The sequence below is a fragment of the Chenopodium quinoa genome, unplaced genomic scaffold, assembly GCF_001683475.1.
Source record: "Chenopodium quinoa cultivar QQ74 unplaced genomic scaffold, ASM168347v1, whole genome shotgun sequence".
Taxonomy (NCBI): domain Eukaryota; kingdom Viridiplantae; phylum Streptophyta; class Magnoliopsida; order Caryophyllales; family Amaranthaceae; genus Chenopodium; species Chenopodium quinoa.
Window position 1 is genome coordinate 5037493 of NW_018744878.1, and position 26662 is coordinate 5064154.

At 35.3% G+C, this 26662-nt stretch overlaps 3 protein-coding genes, 1 non-coding gene and 1 pseudogene across 4 annotated transcripts; 1 reads left to right on the forward strand and 4 right to left on the reverse strand.

Moving 5' to 3' along the window:
• Positions 1-743: 743 nt before the first annotated feature.
• Positions 744-5590, reverse strand: LOC110705703 (annotated as a pseudogene).
• Positions 5591-6337: 747 nt separating this feature from the next.
• Positions 6338-10013, reverse strand: LOC110705702 (putative disease resistance protein RGA3). The gene has a single exon (XM_021883613.1). The coding sequence runs from the start codon at positions 9830-9832 to the stop codon at positions 6386-6388; it is 3447 nt and encodes a 1148-aa protein (XP_021739305.1). The 5' UTR covers positions 9833-10013; the 3' UTR covers positions 6338-6385.
• Positions 10014-12152: 2139 nt separating this feature from the next.
• LOC110705705 lies at positions 12153-14689 on the forward strand. The gene is made up of 5 exons (XM_021883615.1): positions 12153-12530; positions 12974-13051; positions 13167-13266; positions 13425-13567; positions 14146-14689. Exons 1-5 carry the CDS (start codon positions 12237-12239, stop codon positions 14377-14379), a joined length of 849 nt encoding a protein of 282 aa, XP_021739307.1. The 5' UTR covers positions 12153-12236; the 3' UTR covers positions 14380-14689.
• TRNAG-UCC lies at positions 14449-14520 on the reverse strand. Its single transcript has one exon. It is a non-coding gene; the product is annotated as a tRNA-Gly (tRNA).
• Positions 14690-14843: 154 nt separating the features above from the next.
• Positions 14844-17090, reverse strand: LOC110705704 (AAA-ATPase At5g17760-like). The gene is made up of 2 exons (XM_021883614.1): positions 16260-17090; positions 14844-16027 (listed from the first exon to the last, which is right to left on the reverse strand). The coding sequence occupies exons 1-2, from the start codon at positions 17001-17003 to the stop codon at positions 15584-15586; spliced, it is 1188 nt and encodes a 395-aa protein (XP_021739306.1). The 5' UTR covers positions 17004-17090; the 3' UTR covers positions 14844-15583.
• Between the last annotated feature and the right edge of the window lie 9572 nt (positions 17091-26662).

Consider the following 26662-nt stretch of genomic DNA (forward strand, 5'->3'; position numbering starts at 1 on the left):
AATAAATTAGATTAGATTCCGTGCAATGCACAGATTTAACAAAATTTTATTATGAATTATTTCAATATTTGAATAGTTATACAATAATTTACACAAAAGAGAGATTTATAGTTTCTTTTAATATAAACACAATTATTTAGTTTTATAACGGTTCTTAATTTAACAAAGATATCTAGGTTAGTAGTTAGTACCATGCAATACTCTCTTAATTACATCCCTTAGTTAGCTCTACAATAATTTACAAAAAATAAATAAATTATAGAGAATTATAACATTTATAATACGCATAAACTAACAGTTTTTTTTTTTACCAAAGTTATACCTTAGAACAATGACATCTAGGTTAGTTACAGATGCAACACTTTCCCCTTACCAATTTAATTAGTTGACAAACTTTAGTCTGACACATGGTTTGAGCAATAATAATGAATTGTCTAATATAAAAGGTGCAAAAGCTATGAAATTTAAAACATAGAATATATATGTTAACTAAATTTTGAAAAAAAAAATCTTCATTGGTATAGTAGAAAATTGTTTACCCTCACCTTTTCAACATCATTAACCCACCACATTCTTATTACACTAGTATAGCACCCGTGCGATGCACAGCTTACAAATCTTGATACTCATATTCATTTTACAAAAATTTTAAAATAAAAATGATTTAATGAGTAATAATGAATTTACTTATAAATATGTCTTAATCATATATTTTAAACCCTCAAAATAAATATATACTGTAACACCCCCGATTTACTAGCTAATAATAAATAAGAAATAAAGGAAAAATAGACAACCTTTAAATAAAATTGCGAAAGCATACACTTAAATCGGAGGTATTATCGCCACACTCAACAACTTGTCGAGTGTTAAGGCTTACAAAATCCCAATAAACTAGGTGAGCTATTTATACAACTTTACAAACTTGTTATAAACAAACTAATCGATCACTTGAGCTCATTTAGCTACGATCACTTGATTAACCTGTTTAAACAATTTTGACTGCTCACCATTAAGGACAAATTCCAAAATAGATCGTCGCAGGGCCACCATAAGAAAAAGACATGGCCGCAAACACAAGTAGCACAACAAAATAACACACACGTCAGCAAAAAGCTGAGTAATTACCACATATCAGAATATAGAGTATAATAGGATAATCAACATTACTAGCTCAATTAAATAATGTCGTTCAAAACTACATAACACATTGTACTCTGAAAATAACCTTTATCAACTCAACCTCAAATAATAATACGAACCTTTACTCAATATATCCCATAAGTGTGACATGCTCATTGTTCTATATCTAGCCTTGGACATGGGTAATTCGAATAAAACCAACAAGTATAAAAACTTGAAAACTCCCAACAACCAAAAAAACACCTTGAACCAGACCATATACGGGTCAATTCCCAATGTAGGGGACCATAGAAAAGCAAATAATAAAGATTGTACCTCATTCTTAACTCATGATCATTATCTCATTACCAACAAGCCAAGGACTAAGGTTTATAACGCCGAGCCTCAAACCAATAACAAAATAATAATCTCAACCTTTTGATCTCACACATTGATCAAATAACCATTCACAAATTAATTTATAATATCTCAATATTGGCAAGGTTCCCAATTCATATAATAATTCGAACTCGATTCAATCGTAGTATATCTCAACTCTTATAGGCAATCAAACTAATACCCAAAATTTATTAATTCTCAACCCAAGATTATAAATTTAAGAGCCAAATAAAACCTCAAATAATAGTATTGCGGAAGTACACTCTAACGTAGCAAATAAAAAGAAATCAAACTAAAATAAATTACCAAAAACCGAGATATGTATGTTTAACAATAACTAGAATAATCTACACTTAAGTAATCACATATTACATTCACTCGTGGATGCGTATCACTGACGGATGCATATTAAGAGCAATATTCACAATATTAAACCAATGATACAATCAAATTATACACAAATCATCAACAACATATTAAAATTCACAAATACAAATTAAATAATAAATCAAACAATTCACCCATAATTATACGAAATATAATACAAACAACTCCCATATAAAATTCGTGTGATTACGAAATAATAAATTATAGACATACAACTCCAAAGATTAAATTTGTGTGATTACCTTTTATTCAGGAAACAATTAAGCAAACCGCACTCACGCACAAGAAGATGAACAATGTCACTGGCAAACTTGCCAGTCCACCAACCAAAAGCAGTCTCCACACCTTGTTTTGACCAAAAACAAGGTAAAGCGCAGAACTAAAGGCAACCATCAGCGATGTTATTGAGATAAACAACATACTAAGACCAATGATTAACCTCTTCGGCAAAGGATACAGAAAATCAGCCTCTGCATACCGTGAAGTAAGAATTGACAAAAACATCAAGATTGAAGTCACAGACGAGAATAAAGAGACTGCATCAAAAACAGCAAAAACTGCAAAAGCCTTATGATGGTGATATTTGTGCTTAATATAAATTGGGATCCCACTGTTTTGATCATTGCCACCCGGTACTGTTATGGCTGCAGCAAATACTACAGTAGCAATAAGGGCTGCTGCAACGGTGCATGAATTTGCTGTGTCTTTCATCCATTTTTCTCCTTCTTTAACCAAATCTTGATGTGCTTCACTGAATAAAAGTGCTGGGGTTTTCCCTTCTGCATTCTTCCAAGTTTTGTATGCAGGTTGAACAAACTTTTCAACTTGCTGAAGAGACACACATAAACTGATGTTATGAAATCTATAGAATGAACTAACTAAATCATACAACTGTCTAAGAAAATGACATTTAAAAAACAGGTAACTAGGTTAAGCAGCTTAACACCTTAAACCATTGTAGCTCACGTTGCATCTGTAAAGCTGCACCAGATACAAGATTAAGGCGGTCTGAAGGTGGTAATCTTCCAGCCAAATGCAATATGTTGTTTCCATATGGATCTATATACCTAGTTACTAAATGTCTGTACTCGCTCATTTGATATATGAGGTTAAAGACATTTTCTCAACGATATGTAACTGCTAGCTGAAATACATTGTGATTTTCTTCATTGGAAGACCATATTGCAGGAGGAAATGTCACAACAATTTCCTCTATAATCTCATGAATTCCTAACTTAGCTGCTAGATGGAGTGGTTCTTGAAGCATTGAGAATGCTTTAGCATCATCCAACTCCATGATTTCCTCACAAAAGCATTTGACAAGTTTGATTGCTTGATGATGCCTCATTTTTGTATTTCTAACATAGTTCCAGTATGAAACTGCAATTAAAATGTCCAATGTGATAAGAAATCACACGAGAAAATCAGAGCCATTATAGATTTTTTAATTTTATTTACTTTCATTAAAAGGTAAGTTTCAACAGAGTCCCAACATCCCCTTAAAACATCACTATGTATAGGCTGCAAATGTTAGAATAAACTTCTGTAATCAAAAGACATGATTCCCTCTCATAATTTTTATAGGATATTGGGATAACACCTTCACCAAAATTACTCAAAAGTTCCATGTTCTTTTCAGCACTTTAGTAAACTAACTACAATTACAAGAAATGGATCAATAACATGAAGACGTGAGAAAACATCAGAACAAAGAAAGAGATCGTACCCCATCAAAATTGCAGAGTGCAGCAATTCAGCATATACACTATAATACAAAAATGTTACCTATACAATTTGCACATCTGTAATCCATGTAGCAATGTAGCAATTTTACCATAAACACATATCAAGATAATTCAAATTTTTTTTGCCTTGTTTAAAGATCACAAACTTCATGATAACAATTAGTTTCAAAAGCATGCCATCTTGAAGTTGGCTGTTAAGGCTACCTTGTGAGATTTGAGGGGGCAGAGGAGCATGTGGTGGCAGTGAACTTACAAGGATTTAGAGCTTGTGGCCAAAACTTGAAGTCACTTCCACTTGGAAAGGCGTTAGGCTTCTCAGCTAGTACACTTAGTGGAGAACCGACCTCATTTAGTTCCATGGTTGCCAAGTTTGGGTTCAATTCAAACAGCTTGAGAGCTAAACCTGTCCAAAGACCAGGATAAAAAGTTATAAACGTGAAGTCAATAATCAAAAGAATCATATATACGGAGTATATTTTACTATTGTACTTCATCCCTTACCCCACCATTGTAATTTCATTCTTACATAATCCCTATTTATTTACATTTACTCACCTCTTCTAGAAACAAAGTCAATTGTAATTAAATACATCAAAAGGAAACAGAGGGAGTATGCAAATAAACCATTCAATTGTGAATTTGTGATAGACTATGTTACAGAAAAAAACCTTGCTGGTCTAAAATCTGAATTACAGTCCTTATAGTAGATGGGTGAGTACGCTTTTGAGATATTTTTAGGTAGCAAGTCGGTCCCCTAAGGCCTAAGGCCGGGAAAGGTGAAGTACAAGCCGCCCTACCATCTCCTGATTCTCATCTTGTTTAATTATATAATCTAATTGTACTCATCAGCAAAAGTAAAAGTGAAACATGTAAAGGGTTATTCCGCTTTTTGATAATTTATAAATAAAAATAAAGTAACAATAGGATTACAATTTCCTTGACTATATATTAGACAATGTTATTGGTGCGAAAGCAACTCTAAGTGTAAGCATATACTTCATACTTGTATTATATATTATGAACCACATGATCTTAAGAGATAAAATATGAGATAAATGAGACCAAAATGAAGAATCATCAAGTGAAACAAATAAGATTTTAAAAAGGCTTTTAACCATGTAAAACCAGCAATATGTTGACCAATTGTGCCAAATAAAGTATCAATTAAGGTAAATTTCACATGAATAAGGTATATCAAAGAAGTATACAACAACTCACCATAAAACTCAGCATGAATAAGGTAAATCAAGAGCTTAGCCCCATATTCACCAGAAAATGGACTAGGCTCCATATCCTGTTTAGTATAATCCCATAAATATGAGATCATCAACTTATGACCATACTGAGCAGCCCTGTGGAGGGGGAAACCTGATTTGCTCGCAATATTTGGCAAATCGGGGTTTTTACTCACCAATAGCTTGGCAGCCTCAAGGTTGCCCACAATAGCAGCAACAGAAAGAGCAGTCTCACCATTTTGATCAGTAAGTGCCAACTCCTCAGGTGACATATTCTTTACCAATTTTTCGACAAAGGGTATATCAGTTCCAGTACCAACTGCAATGTGAAGTGCAGTTTCTGATGCAATACTGATTTTAGCTGTCAATGCTTCTGGGTCTTCATCTATGATTTTTCTTGCATCTTTCCATCTCCCTCTAAGGGCAGCTTTGTACAATGGTAAATACCAGCCTAACTCCTTCAATTTGTTTTCCACTCTCCATCTTGGCCGCCTATACACTGCAAAACTCTATATAATTCAAATTTCTAACACTAAAATTTGTTTTTTTTTAGAGAGAGAGAGAGCAAGAACAGAAATTTGAACGTACCACCATAATGAGGGGCGGGAGTAGTAGAAAATCTACCCCTTGTACTGAATCTTCCGCTAGATCGTGAGGAAAATACTCCTCCCATTGTAAATGTCAGAATAACTTTTTGGGTTAGCAAATGATTATAAGAAACACATGAGTTAGATCAAAAGAATTCTGTCAGGGCAACTGTGTACTTTCGCTCTTCACTTGAAATAAAGTCTTTCACACTCAATTACTTTACTTCAACACCCCGACAAAGTTTTGTTCCATAACAATTTGCAACTCTAAAAAAGATCTTATTCTTTGGGCATTTGCAAAAAAAAAAAAAAAAAAAAAAAAAAAAAAAAAAAAAAAAAAAGAGATAAACTTAAAAGACTTGGGATGTACTCCCTCTGTTGAAAAATTAATTGTGCCACTATATGTCTACGTAACCTTGTTACGTTTGTATGAAACTATGAAGCCTTCGGGCAACTCCACTAATTTTGAGCATTCTCTAATGCATGCTAAGCCATTAAAACAAAGAGAAGCAGCTAATCCATGGCATGTCATTCTCTTTCTGTTCAACATTATCATTCAATAACAAGATTGCAACTTTATCAACATACGTACAAAAGAATAGCTCTGCTCAAGTTTTCTTCTACCCGTTATATGATCTTCATCAACTTGCAATCTAAACCCAAAATCCCCCCCTCCCCTCATTTGCAAGATCATCTAATATTTCCCTTACATTATTGATTTTTCTAGCCGTTGTACTACCAACATGAAGCTGATTGATTTTAAAGAATAAAAGGCACGCCTCTGTTTGGGTAGTTAAGCTGGTAATTTCGTTAATACTTAATGCAAACAAAGCAAAGTTAAACTACAAATTGGAACAGTAATTTTTTTGTGAGGAATATTGTTATGTTTGGTGAGTTTTATCCTGCAAAATCAAGCATTGTCCCGATGACTCTCCCTGACTATAATACTGGGAATATGTTGAATCTTAAGCCAATCCTCACCTTGGGGCCTTCGGCATCTTCTGGTCAGTCTTGGACATGCAGTGATCTCAAGCTCCTTTAACTTGCTAAGATGTACGAACCCTTCTGGCAACTCCATTAATTTAGAGCATTCTCTAATGCTGAGCCATTGAAGCAATGAGAGGCAGCTAATCCAATCCGGAAGTGTTGTTAAACCATCACAACCAACAATCTCTAGGAACCGAAGAGATGTCACATGTTGAAGGCCCTGCGGAAGAGCAACCATCTTTGGGATGTATCGAAGTCTCAGACAACGAAGCATCCGGAGAGCTTTCCATGGCATGCCATTCTCTTCCTCTTCATCTAGCATGATAAGCTCCTTGCATTTTCGAATCAGCAACTCCTGAAGAGATGTGAGATGTTGTAAACCTCCACATAGAGATGTCAACTGATCACAGTGGAAGAATGTAAGAGTACTAAGAGAAGGTAGATTTCTTAAGCCTTCTCCAAGTCCTGACAAATCCACGAGCTTAGAACACTGCCACAGACCCAAAGTAGAGAGATTCTTAAGATGCTCCTTTGGTAGAGATATAAAATGATCTATGTTGTCTATCTCCAGAGTTTTCAGTCTTGATGATAACAATGAACGAGGTGCTGCAGTAAAATTCTCAACCGCTTTCCTTAATGACAAGTCCTCATCAACATTCACCAACTTAAGTTCTTCAACATGAGGGAACAGAGGCATCATTCTCAACTTAGCACAGTTACGTAGCTGTAGCTTTGACAGTCGAGGAAAACATGGCAATGCTTCAATATCTTGCTGATAAGATGCTGTTGTAACATCAATAACATCATGGTTTCCATCAGCTTGCCTCCACCATCCCCTTAAATTACCCATTCGATCAAGAATTAGTTCTTCAAGGGATGGGAAAAACACTGAGGGTGATAAATGCAGCCCTGCATTATCCATGTACTCTACACTGTGGGCATAGGTAATATGTAAACGTTTAAGACAAAGGAGTTGACTGAAAGACGGGAGACATTTGCATCTATTACAATTTCTTATATTAATATCTACGAGATTTGGTAGGAAGGTGTTAAGCTTATCCAACCTAGCCCAACTTGGAAAACTCTGACCTGCATAATATGTGATAGCTAGACTCTTGATATTTGAATTTGGTTGGAGGCCTTCAAACAATGGTTCATGGTACATGCAGTTTGCCTCAAAAAAATCTATTACCAACTCCGAAAGATGCAATTTGTTACACAGATTTGCTTCCTTGGCTTCTGAAAGAGCATATTTCCATTTTCCCTGAAGAAGAATCTGCAAATCTCCTGAGATATTGTTGAGAGAACTCAAATCTCTTAGCTGAGCACATCCTTTAAGATTAAAAGCACCAGAGTTATTGCCTACTACAAACTTATTAAGCTTACGGAGAGCAGTTAATCGTCCCATTCCAGCTGGCATATGAGTCAATGCATCACAATCATCAAGATCAAGGCACCTAAGATTGACTAGCCTTTTGATATCTGTGGGCAACTTCCTCAGCCTATAGCACTTGGAAAGTATCAACACCTGTAAGTTCTGCAAGCGACTAACAGAATTCGGAAGTGCTTTGATGTGCGAATTGAAGGATATATCCAAGTACCTTAAATGAATTAGATCCCCTATAGAGTTTGACAGATTTTCAATCCCTAGCCCATGTAGATCCAACACTCGCAAGCGTCTAAAGTTTGAAGTTAATTGCTCAGAAACTGACTTCCTAATCCTTGTCCCGAGTGTTGCTTGTTCTGGTAATAGAAAGGTGCGTAGGCGATTCAATTCTAGGAAACAACTTGGAATTTCCCATAACGATGTCAAATTAAACCCAGCAGAGAGATGATGAGTATTTTCACTTACATTCCTCACATCAGAGGTAAAGATAACACTCTCTCCTCCTGCCTCTTTTAGGGCTAAATCATGCATCAGGTCATGAATTTTGCAACTCTTGATATCTCCTAGTGCATCTTTTGTTAAATCTTGAAAGAAGCATTTCTGCACCAAATCCGTGAAACACTCCTCTCCAGCATCTTCCAAACTCTGTCTTTCACACGACGGTACAACAAATCCTTCGGCAATCCAGAGACTAATCAGTCTATCCTTCTCTAATACATAGTCTTTGGGGAACAAAGCACAATACGCAAAGCAATGCTTAAGTGATGGTTGAAGATGATTATAACTAAGCTTCAAAATAGGCATGATGCTATTTTCAGTTTCTCTTATCTTAGCTAACTCATTATCCTTAAAAGCTAACCACCTTCTCTCATCCCTGGCATATAAAAGCCCCCCAACAGTTCTTATAGCAAGTGGAACGTTGGCACACTTCTTTACAATTTGCTTCCCTAATTCAACCAGCTTTAGATCTTTATCCTCTTGACCAGATTCAAATGCCATCTTACAAAACAGGAACCAAGATTCAGCTTCTGATAGATGTCTTAAGTCATAACACGAGCCGGTTGCCATGATCCCGGCCACCTGCCTAGATCGCGTAGTCACCAAAACCTTACTTCCAGGTCCTCCACAAAACAACAATGCTCTCAACTTAAGCCATTCTTCTCGATCCTCATTCCACACATCATCCAGAACAAGCAAATACCTCTTCCCACCAATGACATTCCTAAGTTGTCGTTGCAGTTGCTCCATGTCTAAATCACAAGGCTTCACACAAGTAGCAGAAGTTATAATCTTCTCCACAATAACTCTTATATCAAAGACATCAGACACACAAACCCACAATTGAAGCTCGAAATGACTTTCGACTTTCTCATCATTATACACCAATTGAGCCAAAGTAGTCTTCCCAAGTCCTCCAATCCCAACAACAGGAATAACATAAACACTCTCTTCAACATCATCATTCAACAACATTTCCAAGATTGCAACTTTATCACTATCCCTTCCTACAATATCCTCCTCGCATCCAAAAGAATAACTCTGCTCACGTTTTCTCCTACCCATCACTCGCTCCTCATCAACTAGCAATCTAAACCCAAAATTCCCACCATCATTTGCAATACCATCTAAAATTTCCCTCATATTATTAATTTTTCTACCCATTATACTACCAACATGAAGCTGATTAATTTTAGAGAAGAAGAGACATGCCTCTTTTCGGGTATTTAAGCTGGTAATTTCGTCGAACGGGTCATCTGCATCATACACCGCGACACGAAGCCGTTGAAGCCAACCTTGAATAGCATGGCTGTTGGGTTGTCTTTGTTCTGCATCTAAGAGCACATCTTTGATGGTGTTGATTGTGTTGTTGAGTTTGGCAAGCTGGGTTTTGTACCCCCAAGCTGTTGCTGCTTCTTCAATGGCTGCTGAACTCATGTTGTTCAGTAGTTGCTGGGCAATGTTGAATAATACAGCTTCTGCCATTTTTATTTTCTGGTAGCACAGAATTTCTCAGGGAAGAAGAAAGGAAGCAATTATGCAAAGATAAAATGGCAAATTTGCAGTGTGAAATTACCAGTTGATTTTCATGACTAATATATGTGATCTCTATTCAATTGAAGTGGGGATTGGGGAATTTTTGGAGCCGATTTCGGCGACAAGTGGTGTTAATTGGAAAAGAAAAAAATATATACAAGTATATATTAATGCTCTTCCTATTATTTTTATTCTTCATATTTTGATTATTTTTTCAAAAAAATTGAAGGGAATAAGAAATACTTGGAATGATTTGTACTGTACTTCGTATGAATGAAATTAGAAGTATGACACTATGACTAGGGATGGCAATCCCTGATCCGACCCGATAACTCGACCTGAAGTTACTGAGAGAAACCCGACCCGATCCGAACCCGAACAACCCAAATTCGACCCGATTTGACCAAAATGTCATATATATATATATATATATATATATATATATATATATATATATATATATATATATATATATATCATTATAATATTAAGTTTTAAACTATTTTTGATAGTTTTTAAGCACAACTGAAATTGACCCAAAATCTGGCCCGAACCCGACCCGCTGACCCGAATTGTCACCCCTAACTATGACTATGTAAATGCCAACTTGCTTAGCAGTTCTATAGGAAAGTCATATGTACTCCGAAGTCCATACCCATAAATCACAAGTCAAACCTAAGATAATTATCGCAAAAGTAATCGAGCAACAATTTATGTTACATTCCTAAATAATTTCATGTAAACTCAACAAGATAGTGTTTTTTTTTTAAGTGAAAGCGTCGAGCTAAATATATTAATCAAGAGACAAAGTGTCCAAAAATAAATATGAAGAAATCTCGCAAGGACAATGGTTGACCCAAACTTGTTCAACATCGAACGACACTAATTGAGCAAGATGGTGATTGATGAGCAACAATATTGCCACCTCTTTTGACATGCGACCACTCAACATAACCAAAGCCACTACATAAGTACAGAATATCATCTAGAAAAATAGCAAGCTCAGAAAAATAGATAGCGTTCCATTTGGAAAAAAAAATAAATAAAAAAAAAATCGGATGGTGACTTTCTTATATACTACGTATATATTTCGATGTAAATATTTATTTTTGTACAAGTAATAATTTTGATGAGTTATATTTGAATTTTGAGATAACTTCATTTTAAAATTAAGTCATTAATTAACACGGGACTTCATATAATGTATGTACTCCCTCCGTTTTTAAATATTTGCTCCATTTCTCTTGGACACGCATGTCGATGCTAATATTTGATCACTAATATCTTTAATAATCAATAAGTATAAATTCTAACAATTGAAAATTAATAATCTACTCATTGAGATGATTCCAACAAGTACCCACAAGATTATATATTTTCTTATGTATAAATCACAAACGTTAGTCAAAATAGGATAAATGAATAGTGCAAAAAAGAGAAATGGAGCAGTTATTCAAAAACGGAGGGAGTATAATCCAACAAAAACATCATTTAGTTTTCTATGGAGCTTTACATATACCCTTTCGTTTAAGAGAAATATACACTCTTTGCATTTGCACGGTTTCCAATGAACATCTTTGACCATTAATAACTTCGGTTGTGTATAAGTAAAATATTTAAAAAGTTAATATTTGAAAATTTTATCATAAGGGAAATCCAATAAGATCAAACTTGTTTATTTTGATTATATGTGGTCAAAGGTATTATATTTTAACCAGATGAACAATAAGTGAGTCGAACTTTTGGGGAACGGAGGTACTATATAACTCTTAGAAAAAATTTATATAAAGTTCTAGATTTAGTAATAAAACAATTAAAATACATTTTATTTAAGATAATATATCAAGTAACGAATGAAAAACCAACCCGTTAATCCATCAATTATTTCATATCACTACAATACAAGTCCCTCAAAAAAGCCAAATTTCGCCAACTTACATTGAGTTGTGAATAATACAACATTTTCTTGTACTCAAAGAGCAGCCAAAACTTTGTCCAAAAAAAAAATCAAAATCTGGTATAATGTTATGTAAAATATGTAAATCATGCATAATAATTGGTTGGTTACAATTTTCCTTTTATAAAATAAGATCGTCAATATAAATAATTGGCTACAATTAATTCACCCCGCCATTATTGAGATTGCATACTTATCTTCTCCAACGGTACGTCTTAACACTTCCCGCCAACACTAACTTCCAGATTCGGTAGACCCCACAACATCTTCCATTTTTAGCAATTTATAAATATTTTTTCTTCTTCAATTATTCATGTATTTATTTATTTTGATATTTCTTCATTTTTCTGTCTTCTTCAAATTCATCCCCAAATCCAAAAACAAAATTAAATTGAAATGGGTTTTGCAGTAATCACTTCATCAACTTCTTTACATCCGAAATTCTCAACACCCATAATTAAAAAAACTCAATACCCAATTAAAATTACGAAACGTTTCGGTAATTTCTATCGTTCTCGAATCGTTTCGCTGAGCTCAACTTCTCCAGCTTCGCCTCCATCTCCTAGTGAATCTACTGTCGGCAATTCCCCCAATTTACAAAACCCTAAACTTAGTAACTCTTCTATTGTTAACTCTAATGGAAACCCTTTTGTTAAATTTGTTCAATCCGCTGAGTCTACTGTCGAAAGGGTAAATCTTTTGATCATATTAGGATTTCTTAAGTATTGGGTTGATTTTAATTTCTATGTTTTTGTTGTTTAATTATCTGGGGATTCTGAAAATAGTGTTATTTTGGTGAATCTGATAGTGGAAGTGAGACTTGATTTGGATTATAAGGGAAGTTTATTGATTAAGCTAATAATTGGACTGATCTTATTATTCTTAATTAAGGAGCTTTAAACTCGAGTTTTCGAGCTCGTATCGCCTGATATTTTCTTGTTCGATCACTATACAAATCATGTTTAAGGGGTTTAAGTCTTTTGTCTACCCTAGCAACATAATTTGACAACTTTGGTAATGTAACCGTGAAAATTGTTTATGCCCTGATAATGCTATATTACCATTTTTTGGGTTCATTATTTGATCTATATGTTGTATGAGTTATATCCTTGCTTTTTTTTTTTTTGGTGCAGGTTATATTCGATTTCCGATTCTTGGCACTTCTTGCTATTGCAGGATCACTAGCTGGTTCAGTCCTATGTTTCATGAATGTAATTTTCTTTCTACCTTTCTTATACACTTTTAGGATCATGTAAAATCTTTATGGTGGATGAACTCATTCGACGAAATAATGAATGAAACATAGAGTACATTTGATGTCTGCAGGGTTGTGTTTATGTTTGGGAAGCATATAAAGTGTATTGGTCATCCTGTCTTAAAGGAGTTCACACTGGAAATATGGTTCTTCGATTGGTTGAAGCTATTGGTGAGAGATTTTTTTCCCCTGTATACTACTGCTCTTCTTAATAAGAACTTATTTCTTATTTCTTCTTTCCTGTTTATTGTCCTGCAGGCTATTGTCGGCCTTAAGATCATATATTAAGATTCTATTATTTTTAATTTCTTGACGTTCTTGGTATGCAGATGTCTATCTAGCTGGAACTGTTATGTTGGTGTTTGCTATGGGTTTATATGGATTATTCATCAGTAATTCCTCTTCCGATCTGCCTCCTGATGCTGATCGGGCTCTGAATGGCTCATCTTTGTTTGGAATGTTCGCTCTGAAGGTGATTGCAAATTGAAAACTCCTATTCCTTTTGTTTTCTTTTCAAATAACTTAAAATGTAACTAGGGTGGACTAATGCAAGGAAACATATATATACTACTTTGTTCCAGAGCTAAGCTAAGCTTATATAGAAGGAAGATCATGGAGGGAGCTAAATAAGTAAGGGGGGATCGGAGGGGGGATATATAGATGAGTATGTGTGGCTCTCGAGTCTAAGATATGTGAACTGTAGGACAAGGGGAGTACAGCTTAATACATCTAAAGCATATATGTATGCCTCAAAATGAATAGATGAGTACATCTAAAGCATATATGTATGCCTCAAAATGAATAGATGAGTAGGTTTGGCTCAAAATGGTGACAATATGTGAACTCTGGAACAAGGGGAGTACAGCTTAATACATCTAGAGCATGTATATATGCCTCGAAATGAATTGATCATCTCTCAAATTCCTTTATCATGTACTCATGTGATTGATTAGATGGAGCTGCTTCTTACAAAAACATTTTTGCATCTTTCTTCATTGCTGTTCATAAGCATGGCTGAACTTACAATGCTTTCTACAATTTAAATTTCAGGAGAGACCTCAGTGGATGAAAATTAGCTCCCTTGATGAGCTGAAAACAAAAGTTGGACACGTTATTGTGATGATTCTCATTGTAAAGATGTTTGAAAGGAGCAAAATGGTGACAATAGCCACCGGCTTGGATCTGCTGAGTTATGCTTTCTGTATTTTCCTGTCGTCTGCTTCGTTGTACATCCTTCACAATCTGCACAGGCCTGATGAACATGGCCATGACATCCCTGCTTAATAGATGGAATTGTTCATGGATTATTTTCAACTTCTGAGATAAAAAGAAAAGGCAGAGGAAAAAGGCAGATGCGTTTGCCGGGAGTCGAACCCGGGTCTATTGCTTGGAAGGCAATTATCCTAACCGTTGGACTACAAACGCTTGTTGTATACCTATGCTTGTATAATGCTATGTTTTATAACACATCAAATTTCTGTATCTTTATGATTCTTATCTACCTTGATGTGGAGTAATAAAGATTAGAGATGACACACGTATTGTTCGGAAAAAAGGTTCGAGCCATATTTATGTAGATTTGACATACGAAGTATATAGTTTTAAATCTTTTGATTTAGGCATATCTTATTGTTACGGGGTCAATTTCCTCATTAATGCAAGTAACAATAGATGTTTGATCTTTGTATTGATCATTTTGTTTTTAAAGGTAAGAATAAAATATTAAGAAGCCCATTTCTTCACCAAAAAAAAAAAAAAAAAAAAAAAAAAAAAAAGCCCAAAGTTAGATGTTTGATTATTCAGTGTGTTCCACTATAAAATAAATAAATAAAATTAGAAAATAATTTATAATGCAGAAATAATTATATAATGTTAGAAAATAATTTATAATATTTCAATAAAATTAGAGATTCATACATTTAGATTAAGTACTACGTACTTTGTATCATACTTAGGATATTATGCTAGTCAAATAATCACTAGTCTAATATTATGTTATTATAAGAGGTATTTGATTTCTAAACAAACATAGAAGAGTTTTACTGGTATGATGCTTTTGACAGTAGTGAGAATGTGGTTTGGAGAGTTCGAGAAAGGTTGGGATCATGGATTAGATGAGCAAGGGGAGAAGGTTCTTATATAATTATACAAGGCCTTGAGCCTAAAAGCAAACTCGTCTAATTAATGTGTCAACGTTTTCTAAATAGCTCAACCATACATAGTTTTAGGACTTGCTGCATACGAGTATCATTTAAAAGTAGAAATAATTAATAGTTTGTTTGAAATTTTTGCGTTGATTGTTGTCAAAGACATAGACAATAGATGCACAAAATATGCTTCTAACACGATTATCAAATTTTGAGATCTTGGTCCCCAAGAGAGCAAGAAAGCTCACTAGAGAATTTTGCATTAGTTGGTAAGGAAAACTACTGAAAATACGTAGAATTATAAGAAGTCCACATTTTAACAACTCCACATTCTACAATGATTAATTTGTAGGCAAGACATTCCCATTTTCCATTTTCTCTGTGATTTCCTCTGTTTCAGCCTGAGGTCTCAAACTTGCAGCATCCTCTGCTTCGATTTTCTTCCTCTTTAGCAGCTCGACGACCCCTTGAAGAGAGGCATCAACATCCTCACTTCTCATAAGTTCCTCGGCAACTTCAGCAGGAGTTGCATTTACAACTTCCAATAGTCCTTTGATCTCTCCAAACAGCGGATGGTTGCCAGTAACTAGGAGATAATTATAGGCTAAGACTTTGAAGCCCTCCATAGTAAGATAGGACATGTGAATGTGCATATCCATACGACCAGGCTGTAATAAAGCTGGTTCAAGCCTTTCCTTGTGATTTGTGGTGAATATGATCAACCTCTCATCTCCGCAACAAGACCACAATCCATCAGCAAAGTTCAGCAATGCAGCCAGCGACATCTGCAGTAACAAACAGCAGTTAGTAAAAAAAAAATCATACAAGGCTACTGTCAACTGTGTCAAGTATGCTGAAAACATTATTTTTTTTGTCATATACATGAAACTATCCTAACAAATCGATTATGATTTATGTTTCACAGGGGTTATGAATAGATTAAGTCCAAGTTGAACATGCAAAAACCATGTAAGATATATCAAAAAAATCAGAGAGGAGAAACTGAAAACAACAAACCTCAGGCTTCTTTATGGCCTTCTTCAGAGAGTCCTCATATCCTTGATACATAGTGTGGTATAATTCTCGTCTTGGAAGCTCTCCAGTGCAATCGATATCCTCAATAACGATAATAGTTTTACTTGGTATAACACGCAACAGCTGTCTCAAGCTAGAGTCCTGCATCCGTCTCAGTTGCAAATCATAGATGACAAATTTGAGATAGTTAGCCATAGCAGCTATCAGACTCGACTTGCCAGTACCCGGAGGACCATACAGTAAGTAGCCTCGTTTCCAGGGCTTCCCTACCCTCTTATAAAACTCCTTTCTCCTCACAAATCTGTCTAAATCATCCATTATCGCCTTCTTCAACTCGAGATCCATAGCCAAATTCTCAAACTTAAAGGGATGAACCATATTGACTGATTGCTTGCTACTTGAGCCACCAGGCATACCATAATATTCTGAATTACCATCAAATAGTTTCAAGTGTTTCTCCTCGCGAACAACTTCTTTTGATGCCTCCACAACATATGGCAAGTAATCAGTACAAACCTTTTTCTTATGTTCTCTGTCAAATATCAATGAGAAGCAGGAATTTTCTTGATGATGACTACGTGATCGACCTGATCGTTTGTCGTGTACAAGAACAGGATCACTTTGATCATCAGCCGATGAATTAGCCTTGCAACTAAAAATCCATTTCAGATGTATTCCTTCAAAAGTCTCAGAGAATGTGACTCCTTCAGCAAGCTTGAAGTTCATAGTCTCTTCAGTGTGCCCTTTGCTCACCTAAAAGGACCAAAATTAATTTCATTTCAAGATTGTTTAAAACTAAACAACACTAACATCTTGTTCACTCCCCCTTATAAAAATAATATTAAGTAAAAATAATTTCAATTTAGCAAAAATAATTTTACTTCACTAAAAATAAATTAAGTTCAGCAAATATAACTTTGTTTCAGTAAAAAAAAATCAGTTCAACAAAAATAAGGTTAAGTGAACGGGACCTGAGATTGGATTAAGGCGTTCAACCAAGCTAGCTACTAAGATTGAATTACTTAACTTGTTTAAAAGTTAAGTTGCAACTAACCATATATATATATATATGCATGAACATTATTTATTAGCAATTGGCTCATTACAAAATAACCCTCACTATTTCACCAACTATACTTTATACTGCAATAGTTTAGGCCTACAAATAAAGCCGTATCCATACCCACAAAATAGTGTCGGACTTTAGTAAAAGCAGGTATTTGGGCGTTTTTCCTTAGTCAAGCTCTGGTTTTGTTCTAAAATTACTCCATCCCTTTTTTTTTTGTAATTGTATTGGTTAGGAATAGATGAAAGGAGTGAAATTATTAAATACTCCACGTGTTCCATAATAATCACAATCACGACACTTTTTTTTACTGTACATCTATTTCATAATAAATCCAACATTTTCTTATTTGGTAATAACTCACTACTACTTTATAAGTATTTTTTTTTTACCCCTACCAACCCCATGTACAGTAACACACACTTTTTTTATTCATTATTTCTTTCTCTTAATCACAATTAAGTAAATCACCACTAAGGGCGTGTTCTCATTTAGTGAACTGAGCTGAAGTGAAGTGAATATTTTATAAGAGAAAGAATTTCAACGTATGAGAACAGACCCTAAGTAACTATACTTAATATTACAACTTTACGAGTATAAAATTCACTTTTTAGTACCTTACTTATAATTCTCCTAAAACTTCTTATGAAACAAAGGGAGTACATTTTAATATGAATTTACAGATCTATATTACTACTTATTTTGGATGTGACTTGTTTGGGTCCAATTTATCTAATTGGGCCTAGTCATGTATTTGGGTCCAATTATCTTATTGGGCCTGGTCACTAAATGACTTCATATTTCAAGGTCAAGGCCCGAGCCTCCAATCAAGCCAAGTCAACCAAGAGTCCTTTGGTCCGAATTGCCATGGTCAGCCCATGACCATTTAAAGGCCCAATTGCTCTCCTCTCATCAGGGGCAAAGGTATAAAGTGTTCAATTCATTCATTTGTAGATAACAACACAACAAAGCCTCAAGCATCAAATCTCTTGCATAGCTTTCTCTCTCTAAACACTGTTTGACTTCGGCATCGGAGGGGTCTTCCTCGGATCCACCCCCGAGGCCAGTTTACGTGTTTTAGTTGTGCAGGAAACCTTCGGCCCAACATCAATTGGACCGGACCAGTCTTCAGCCACTTCAGCGGGCCTTCGGCAAGACCCCATTGTTTTCATCCGAAACATGACTTATTATTAAGGAAACTATTTTTTCCATTAAAAAAAAAATACCTTAAGCACATTGGCAGAGTCACTAAGCTTGTTGCAAAGGTAGATCTGACAAGCTTGAAAAACTTGGTTATTAGTGAAATCATTAGCAACTTCTTCAATGATGAGCTTAAAAACATCTGGAGGAGGAGGTTGTTTTGGTGAGAACCATTGTTTGAAAATGTCAGAAATGTATTGTTGTACAAGTAGTGGAACAAACTGATAAAATGCTTGTTGAACCAAAGTGAAGGTTGCACTCAGTGAAGCATATGTTGAAAACAGTGATGCTCCGCTTGGTAACCCCATTCTTCTTCTCTCTCCTCCTACAAACTCCATTCTTTTTCTTCTAAACAAACCAGTGTTTTTTTTTTTAAGAGAAGTAAAGGTATAATTGTGGTATAGTACGAGTAGCAGACTAGCAGTTCATTGGTTTAAGACATTTATTTATAAAAAGTAGATAGGGACGAGAAAGGAAATTCCAAGGATATTTACATTCGGTCTTTATTTATCTATTTTTTTTTAAGTGTAAGACTTATGAGGTAAGGGTCTGTTCTCTTTCGTTGAAATTCAGTTCAGTTCTGTTCAGCTTAATTCAGTTCAGTTTAGTTCAGTTCAGTTCAGCTCTTAATTTACGTCTAATGATATTCCTAATGATATAAAGCCAAATTTCATTCTTTTAAGCTCTTATTACAACAACGACAACAACAATAATAATAATAATAATAATAATAATATTAACAATAATAATAATAATAATAATAATAATCAATAAGTAATAAATAATAATAATAATAATCATCAATAAATAATAATAATAATAATAAAAACTATAATAATTGAAATAATAATACTAATAATAATAAGGAAAATTTGCCAAAAATAATACCACCTTTCACTCATCTTCCAATAATGGAACCACCTTTGATTTATTTCAAAATAAAACCACCTTTGACACCACTCTTCCAATAATGGAACGGTTTACTGGTAACCGGCTAATAATTTGGTGTAGGTGGAAGTCAATGCTTGACTTGTATTCCCCCCTAAAGAAGCCTACGTGGCAGTAATTAATCCTAACTACCTCCTCTTTCCCTCTTTAATTTAATTTCCCTCCCTCTCACAGTCTCTCTCCTCTTTCATTTCACTTCTCTGTTACTCCATTGAAGTAGACATTCAACCACATTTCATCATCATAATTGACTGCCATTAATCGCCCATTTTTGCTTGATAAGGAAGGTAGAGTTGATTGCAGTACGAAAGTGGCAAGCTTGGCTTCTTTATTTGCGCAAAAAAGGTACGATTTTTTCCTCTTCTTGTATTGAAACAATGTCGAATTGCAATGTGGTGCATTGATTGTTGAACTGTGAGTTAGACGCGTTTGATTTTGACTGTACTGTGATCCAATTTAAGTGTATGTGGTATTTTCGTGTTTGAATTTAGGGAATTTCATATGAATAGCATGAACATTGAATTGTGATTGATTTCTGGGTTAGGGTTCATGATGGGGTTAATTGCTGAGTTGTTGTTGATCTTGTTGCATTTGTTAGTAATTTTGGTTGAATTTCCTGTTTATTTATTCCTAAATATGTTGTATAATTCTAGGTTGCAATGAGCACGTTCTTTGACAATGTTACAATAAGGTTTTGGCATGGTGGTAGTTTTAAGCATCAAGATAATGGGGAATTGGTGTATGTGGGTGGTAAGGGTAGGAATATCAAGGTAGATACAGATTTGTTGTGTTACTGGGAGTTATTCGAATTTGCTAATCAGTGTGGGTACATTACTGTGGATGGGTTTTATTACCTAGTTTCTGGTTTAAGTTTGGAGAATGGTTTGAGGAAAATAGAGGGGGATGAAGAAGTGGTGGAGTTGATTAAAATTGCAAATGAATATAGGCATGTTGATGTGTATTTCTTGCACAATGAGAATGTAGTGTGCAATCCTATTCAAAGGGAGGAGGGAGTTGGGAAAGATGGAGAATCTTTACCAAAATCTACCCCATCCCAAATTACAGATAAAGTACATGAAACCCCCCAGCCAAAGTCAACAAGAGGAAAAAAATGACCCCACAGAAGGGACCACAAACAAAGCTTCTCACACCCCTCAGGATGAGCCCTAGAAAACATAAAGATAAAGATGCTGCCACATCATCAAAAACAGATTCAACCACATGCAAAAAAGCACCATACTCTCTTTCTTATCAACATTTGACTGACCCAACTACCACATTAAAACCCTTAGAACCAAATCTCAGTGACAAACAAGTTGCACCCCCCTTAAAACCCCCTTCTGAAGTTCCAATAGGGGAGAATCTCTCTCAGAACCTTTCTCTTAACCTCTCTCAGTTTCCTAACATAGAGTTTGTCTCCACTACTGATTTGCCAAATGCTGACTCAAACTTTGTTGATGATTATGATTGGGAGGACAATAGAGGAGATAGCCCTTTGAGGTGGATTGAGTTGTTGAGTGGTTTTGAGTCAAGTGATGGGGAAGATCCAACTTATGTACCAGAGATTAATTTAGGGGAAGATGATAATGATTTAGGGGAAGATATTGGAAGAGACAAAGAAAAGGAGGGTGAATTTGATTTTGGTAGCTTAGATCTTGAAGTAGAGCCAACTGATGAACTTGAGGGGACTGACTTCATTGCTCCTGAATCTGATGAGAGTGATGATGAGCTGAGAGAAGCAAGGGAAAGAGTTAAATCTTGTAACTCTAAGTTATTTGAAGTAGCAGTACAGTTGCAAAAGGAAGCAAGTGAGGGAAATCTTGGAGAGAAACCTAGTTCTGTACCCACAACATCAGAACCTGGTGGTAATTCTGATTTAGATGATGATGACATTCACACACCAACTGGAAGTGATGATGAGTATGCTGAACCCAACAAGGTTGTAAAGGGGGAGTTAATCAAGGGGGACACAGATTTCAGTAAGTTTACATGGAGAGTGGGGCAGAGGTTTGCTAACAGGACAGATTTTAAGGATGTTGTTAGTAAGTATGCTGTGCTACAAGGGAGAGATGTCAGATATGTCATAAGCAACAAAGGCAAACATAGGTTAGGAGTCAAATGTGTTGCAAATTGTCCTTTCTACCTGTACTGCTCTCTGCATACTAGGGAAGCAACTTGGATAGTGAAGAGAGTAGTAGATTCCCATACCTGCCATAGAAATATGAACAAAAATAGGCAACTGAAATCCACTTGGGTTGCAAGGCAGCTTCTTGATGTGTTCAAAGCAAGGCCACATTGGCCTGCAAAGGAGATAGTAGAAACTGTAAGAAGAGCTTACAGAGTAATTGTTACCCCAAACTTTGCTTACAAGGTCAAGTACCATGCACATAGGATGCTTCATGGCTCCATGAAGGAGCATTACATGAAGGTTGAAAGGTACATAAAGGCAGTGCAACTGGCTAGCCCTGAAAGTGTAGTGGAGTTGGTTGTTGCTCCTTAAAAAAACACATCTACCCCAGTATTTAAGAGATTGTTTACTTGTTTTGATGGTGTGAAGGAAGGTTGGAAAGTTGGATGTAGGAAAGTCATTTGTGTGGATGCTGCATTTCTGAAGACCTTCTTAGGTGGGCAGATTATGACTGCAGTTTCAAGGGACCCTAATGAACAAATGTTCCCAATTTGTTGGGCAGCTGTGGAAGGGGAGAATACTCTGTCATGGGAATGGTTCTTCACCCATCTGAAGACATGCCTTGACTTAGGAGATGGAACAGGAATTGCAATAATCTCAGATGAGCACCAGGTACAAAACTCATGTTATATAATTTGGTTTATGTCAGTTACAAGTTCATTTTGTCATTATATATGTCAATGCTGCTTTTGAATTCCATTGCTTTATTGTTTGTTGTTTGTGTGTAGGCTATCTTAAGTGCTGCTGCTTCTGTACTTCCCAAAGCAGTGCACAGGCACTGTGCACGCCATATTTTTGCACATTGGCATAGGACTTACAAAGGGGAAGAAATGAAGCTACAATTCTGGAAGATTGCCAAAGCATATAACTTGGCTGATTTCAATGAGTACATTGATGAATTAACTGAGATGAATGAAGAAGCAGCCCTAGCATTTAGGAGGTACAACCCTAATTTTTTCTGTAGAGCTTACTTAGATGCATCCATCAAAACAAATGCAATAACTAACAACATGGCTGAAACATTCAATGCCTATATAATCAATGCTAGGACTAAACACTTAATTCACATGCTAGAGGATATTAAGGTAGCAATGATGCAGAGATTAGTGAAGAAGAGAAAAGAAATGGAGAAATGGAGGTCTGTCCTATGCCCTAGAATACAAGCTAGACTAGACAAAGAAAAGGAGAAGGCTGCAAACTGTGAAGTGATGCCTTCTTCTGACAGCATGTTCAATGTCATATATTATACAGATCAGGTTAATGTTGATTTAGTATCTAGGACTTGTAGTTGTAGAAAATGGAATATGGTAGGCATACCTTGCAAACATGTCATAGCTTGCATTTACTTCCAGAATAAAGAAGCTGAGGATTATGTTGATGAATGCTATAGGGTTGAGACTTATGTCAAAGCATATAGTGGTATAATTCCTCCTTGTGAAGGAGAAAGGTATTGTCCAAGGGTACCTTGCAACTTGGACCCTCCCCCCATAAAGATTGGTCCTGGCAGGCCTAGGAAGAACAGAATCAAACACCCCCAAGAAAATCCTAAGAAGCCAGGATCACTAAGTAGATCAGGCATTGAGATGACATGCACCCTATGTAAATCAAAGGGTCATAATAAAAGGGGTTGCCCTAATAAAGGATCATCTGCAGCAACTGAACCAGCACCTAAGAAAGCCAGAGGGAGGCCAAGAATTGAAGCTTCTATGCCAGAAGAACAACCCTCTCAGATGGCTTCTTCATCAACTCCTGCAACAGTTGCTACTGCAACACCATCCTCTGCCCATCACAATACACCTGTACTACCAACTGCACTAGGCAAAGGGGGGAGAATGATTCTTGGAGGTCAGGGTGCTAAATCTGCAGGCACAGGTAGAGGAAGGGGAAGGGGTGATACTGGGAGTGAGTCTGGTGCTGCTACCACTTGAAGCCTTGGCAGGGGAAGAGGTAGAGGAAGGGGAAGGGGTGCTGCTGGGAGTGAATCTAGTGTTGCTACTACTTCAGGTGCTTCCAAGGGAAGGGGTATAGGAAGGGCAAGGGGAAGAGGCAAAAATCAAACACCTGTAGGAGTTGGTGTCCTGTTTGGTGCAGATGGTACTCCATTGGTATGTCTTGTTATTTTGTTGTGCTCATTTGCTCAGTTTAATTTTTTTTTTCTTCCAAATTTCAATTCTGATATATATTTCTTGTATTGGTGACATGGTCCATATACCAGAGGGAGGACAAGAGGAAGCACACAGTCAAGCCAAAGATCCACCATTGACCACCAAACACAATGAAGCATCTCAATTAGCCCCACTATTAGCTAACTACTGTTTACTAGACTGTCTCTGTAATATTTCTGACTGTTTTTAGAAGTTTTTTTGGAACTTAAGAACTTTAACTTTAACTTTGTAAGTGTGGTGTTTAAATAAGGGCACCATTTGGATTTGGATCATAATTAAGTAATTTCAATCTTTTGTGAAGTTATGCTGCCAAGTGTTGAGGTTTTCTTGATTTTATTTTTTCCAATTCCAATTGCAACCTTATACAAAACTTGTGAAACCTTTTATGCAAAATAAAACTTTCTCATTCTCATTCCATAAAAACCATCCCATTACAAACTCATGCATGTCAAACCTATACTGCATAACTAAGATACATAAACAACAACAAACACAATCCATGAAACAAACAAAGCCATGTACAGATTTCTCTCATTCCTTGAACAATTCATTATCTCAGACTTCATTTGAAACACCTCGTTCTTCATGTCTTTAAGTTCCTCCTCCAAATTTTGTTTCTTCAACTGCAACTTCTTAATTTTCTCATCTCTGATTTTTTGTTCAACCTCCATCTCTAACAACAAAGTATCTTTCTCTGACAATTTCATCTGCTGCTCCTCCATATCAATTTGCTCATTCACCCATTTAAAGAACTCTCATTGTGTATCCTACACAGTACAACAATCGTACTCAATTTGCTCAACATACAAGTAATTAACTTATCATTAGTTAAAGTACGTAACTAAACTAGTTAAATTAGGAAACTTACTGGCCATAAAGGGCAACCATAGAATTTCATCCCCAAATTTGGCCCATTTCTGACAGTCTTGATAAGGGCTTCCCTTCCACAATCACATCGAATTTTTGAACTTCCACCCCTTTTGCTGGTGGAAGAACACCCTGATGTGTACGAATTTCTCTTTCTTGATGCCGTTGGGGTGAAGTATATGACCTTAGATGAGAAATTCAGGCAGAGGAAGCCAAGAGTGATACAGGGAAACAGAAAATTGAAAGGGAATGGTGTAATCGATTAGAAGGGGGATTAATTATTAAATTAAGGGAACATAACATAACGGTCATATGCCACGTCACCAGTTCACCTTCAGAATCCGGTCACCAAAGTAAACCGTTCCATTATTGGAAGAGTGGTGTCAAAGGTGGTTTTATTTTGAAATAAATCAAAGGTGGTTCCATTATTGGAAGATGAGTGAAAGGTGGTTTTATTTTTGGCAAATTTTCCTAATAATAATCAATAAATAATAATAATAATCATCAATAAATAATAATAATAATAATAATAATAATAATAATAATAATAACAATAATAATAATAATAATAATAATAATCAATAAATAATAATAATAATAATAATAATAATAATAATAATAATAATAATTCAGTTCAGTTCAGCTGAGTTTAGTTAATCGGAACATGCCCTAAAACTTACCTTGACTTCTTTATCACAAGAATATTAGGGGTCATAGGGGGTTAGTAGTAGTAAGTATAGGCCCACGCCTAATATATTCCATTTCGATATCACTTACAATATAAAAATTTATACCATCCCTTACTCTGTTCCACTTTCTCACTTTTCCACGTCATCTTTACCACAATATAATATAATTTCTCCAAAATTCATCTCACTCGTAATGCAAAAAAAATTTACCACCACACTTTCTCTCTCTTATTTATATTAATAATACACTTAATTTAATTATAATTATATTTCATTTTATTTTTGGAAATAACTAATTAGTGTTTGTAAAGTTAATTAAATAAAATAAGCAATTTAGGTAGTAAAAAGCGAATTCAAAAAAATATATAGAATTATATCAATATGGGTGTCTATGTGTAGTCTTGAAAAATTATGAACAATGTAATTTTTTCATAATTTTTTACTTTATAATTTTTTCTTAAAATGCAATTGAAAAAAAAAACATGATAACCAGGCCACATGGCGTGACCGGGTTGGTTCATGTTTCACGGGGACCAAAACAAATGTTTACCATGGAATGGTATATACCATCAAATGGTATAGTTTTATACCACCAATGTAGTAAAATATTGCAGGTTTTTGATGAGTTTATACACCGTAATATAAAATTGTACCACGAGTGTTGATGCTCTAATAGTAGGAATATCACATAGTTTTAGGAGATTTGTATAGAGTGGCGACAAGAGGAGATTTTATATTCTCACTTCGGTTTTTATTAGGTGCCCCATAGTGACATGACACGCATGCTGGTGCAAAATTTAATCAATAATATATTTAATTATCAATAATTATAAACGATAACAATTGATGATTGAATACTAATGATCTAATCATTGAGACAATTCTAACAAGTACTTATAAGACTATAATTTTTCTTATATATAAATCACAAACATTAATCAAATGCGCTCAAATGAATATTGCCAGAATTTGCTAATGTGGCACATAAAAAAAATGGAGGGAGTAAAGTGTAGTTAACACAGAAATACTAAAAAAAATAGTGTAAGTGAGTCCTTACCAAATAAGGAAATGTAGCATTTATTATGATGAAATGGATGAAAAAAAAGTGTTGCGACTATTACTAAACGGATGGAGTATTTTATATTGTGATTATTCCAGCGAGATTTCTTATCAAGAAACAAGGAAAGAGGAAAAGAGTATTTTTTTTATTACACCGTTATTGTTGATTTTATACTGTTTTCGCCATTTGATATGATCCATAC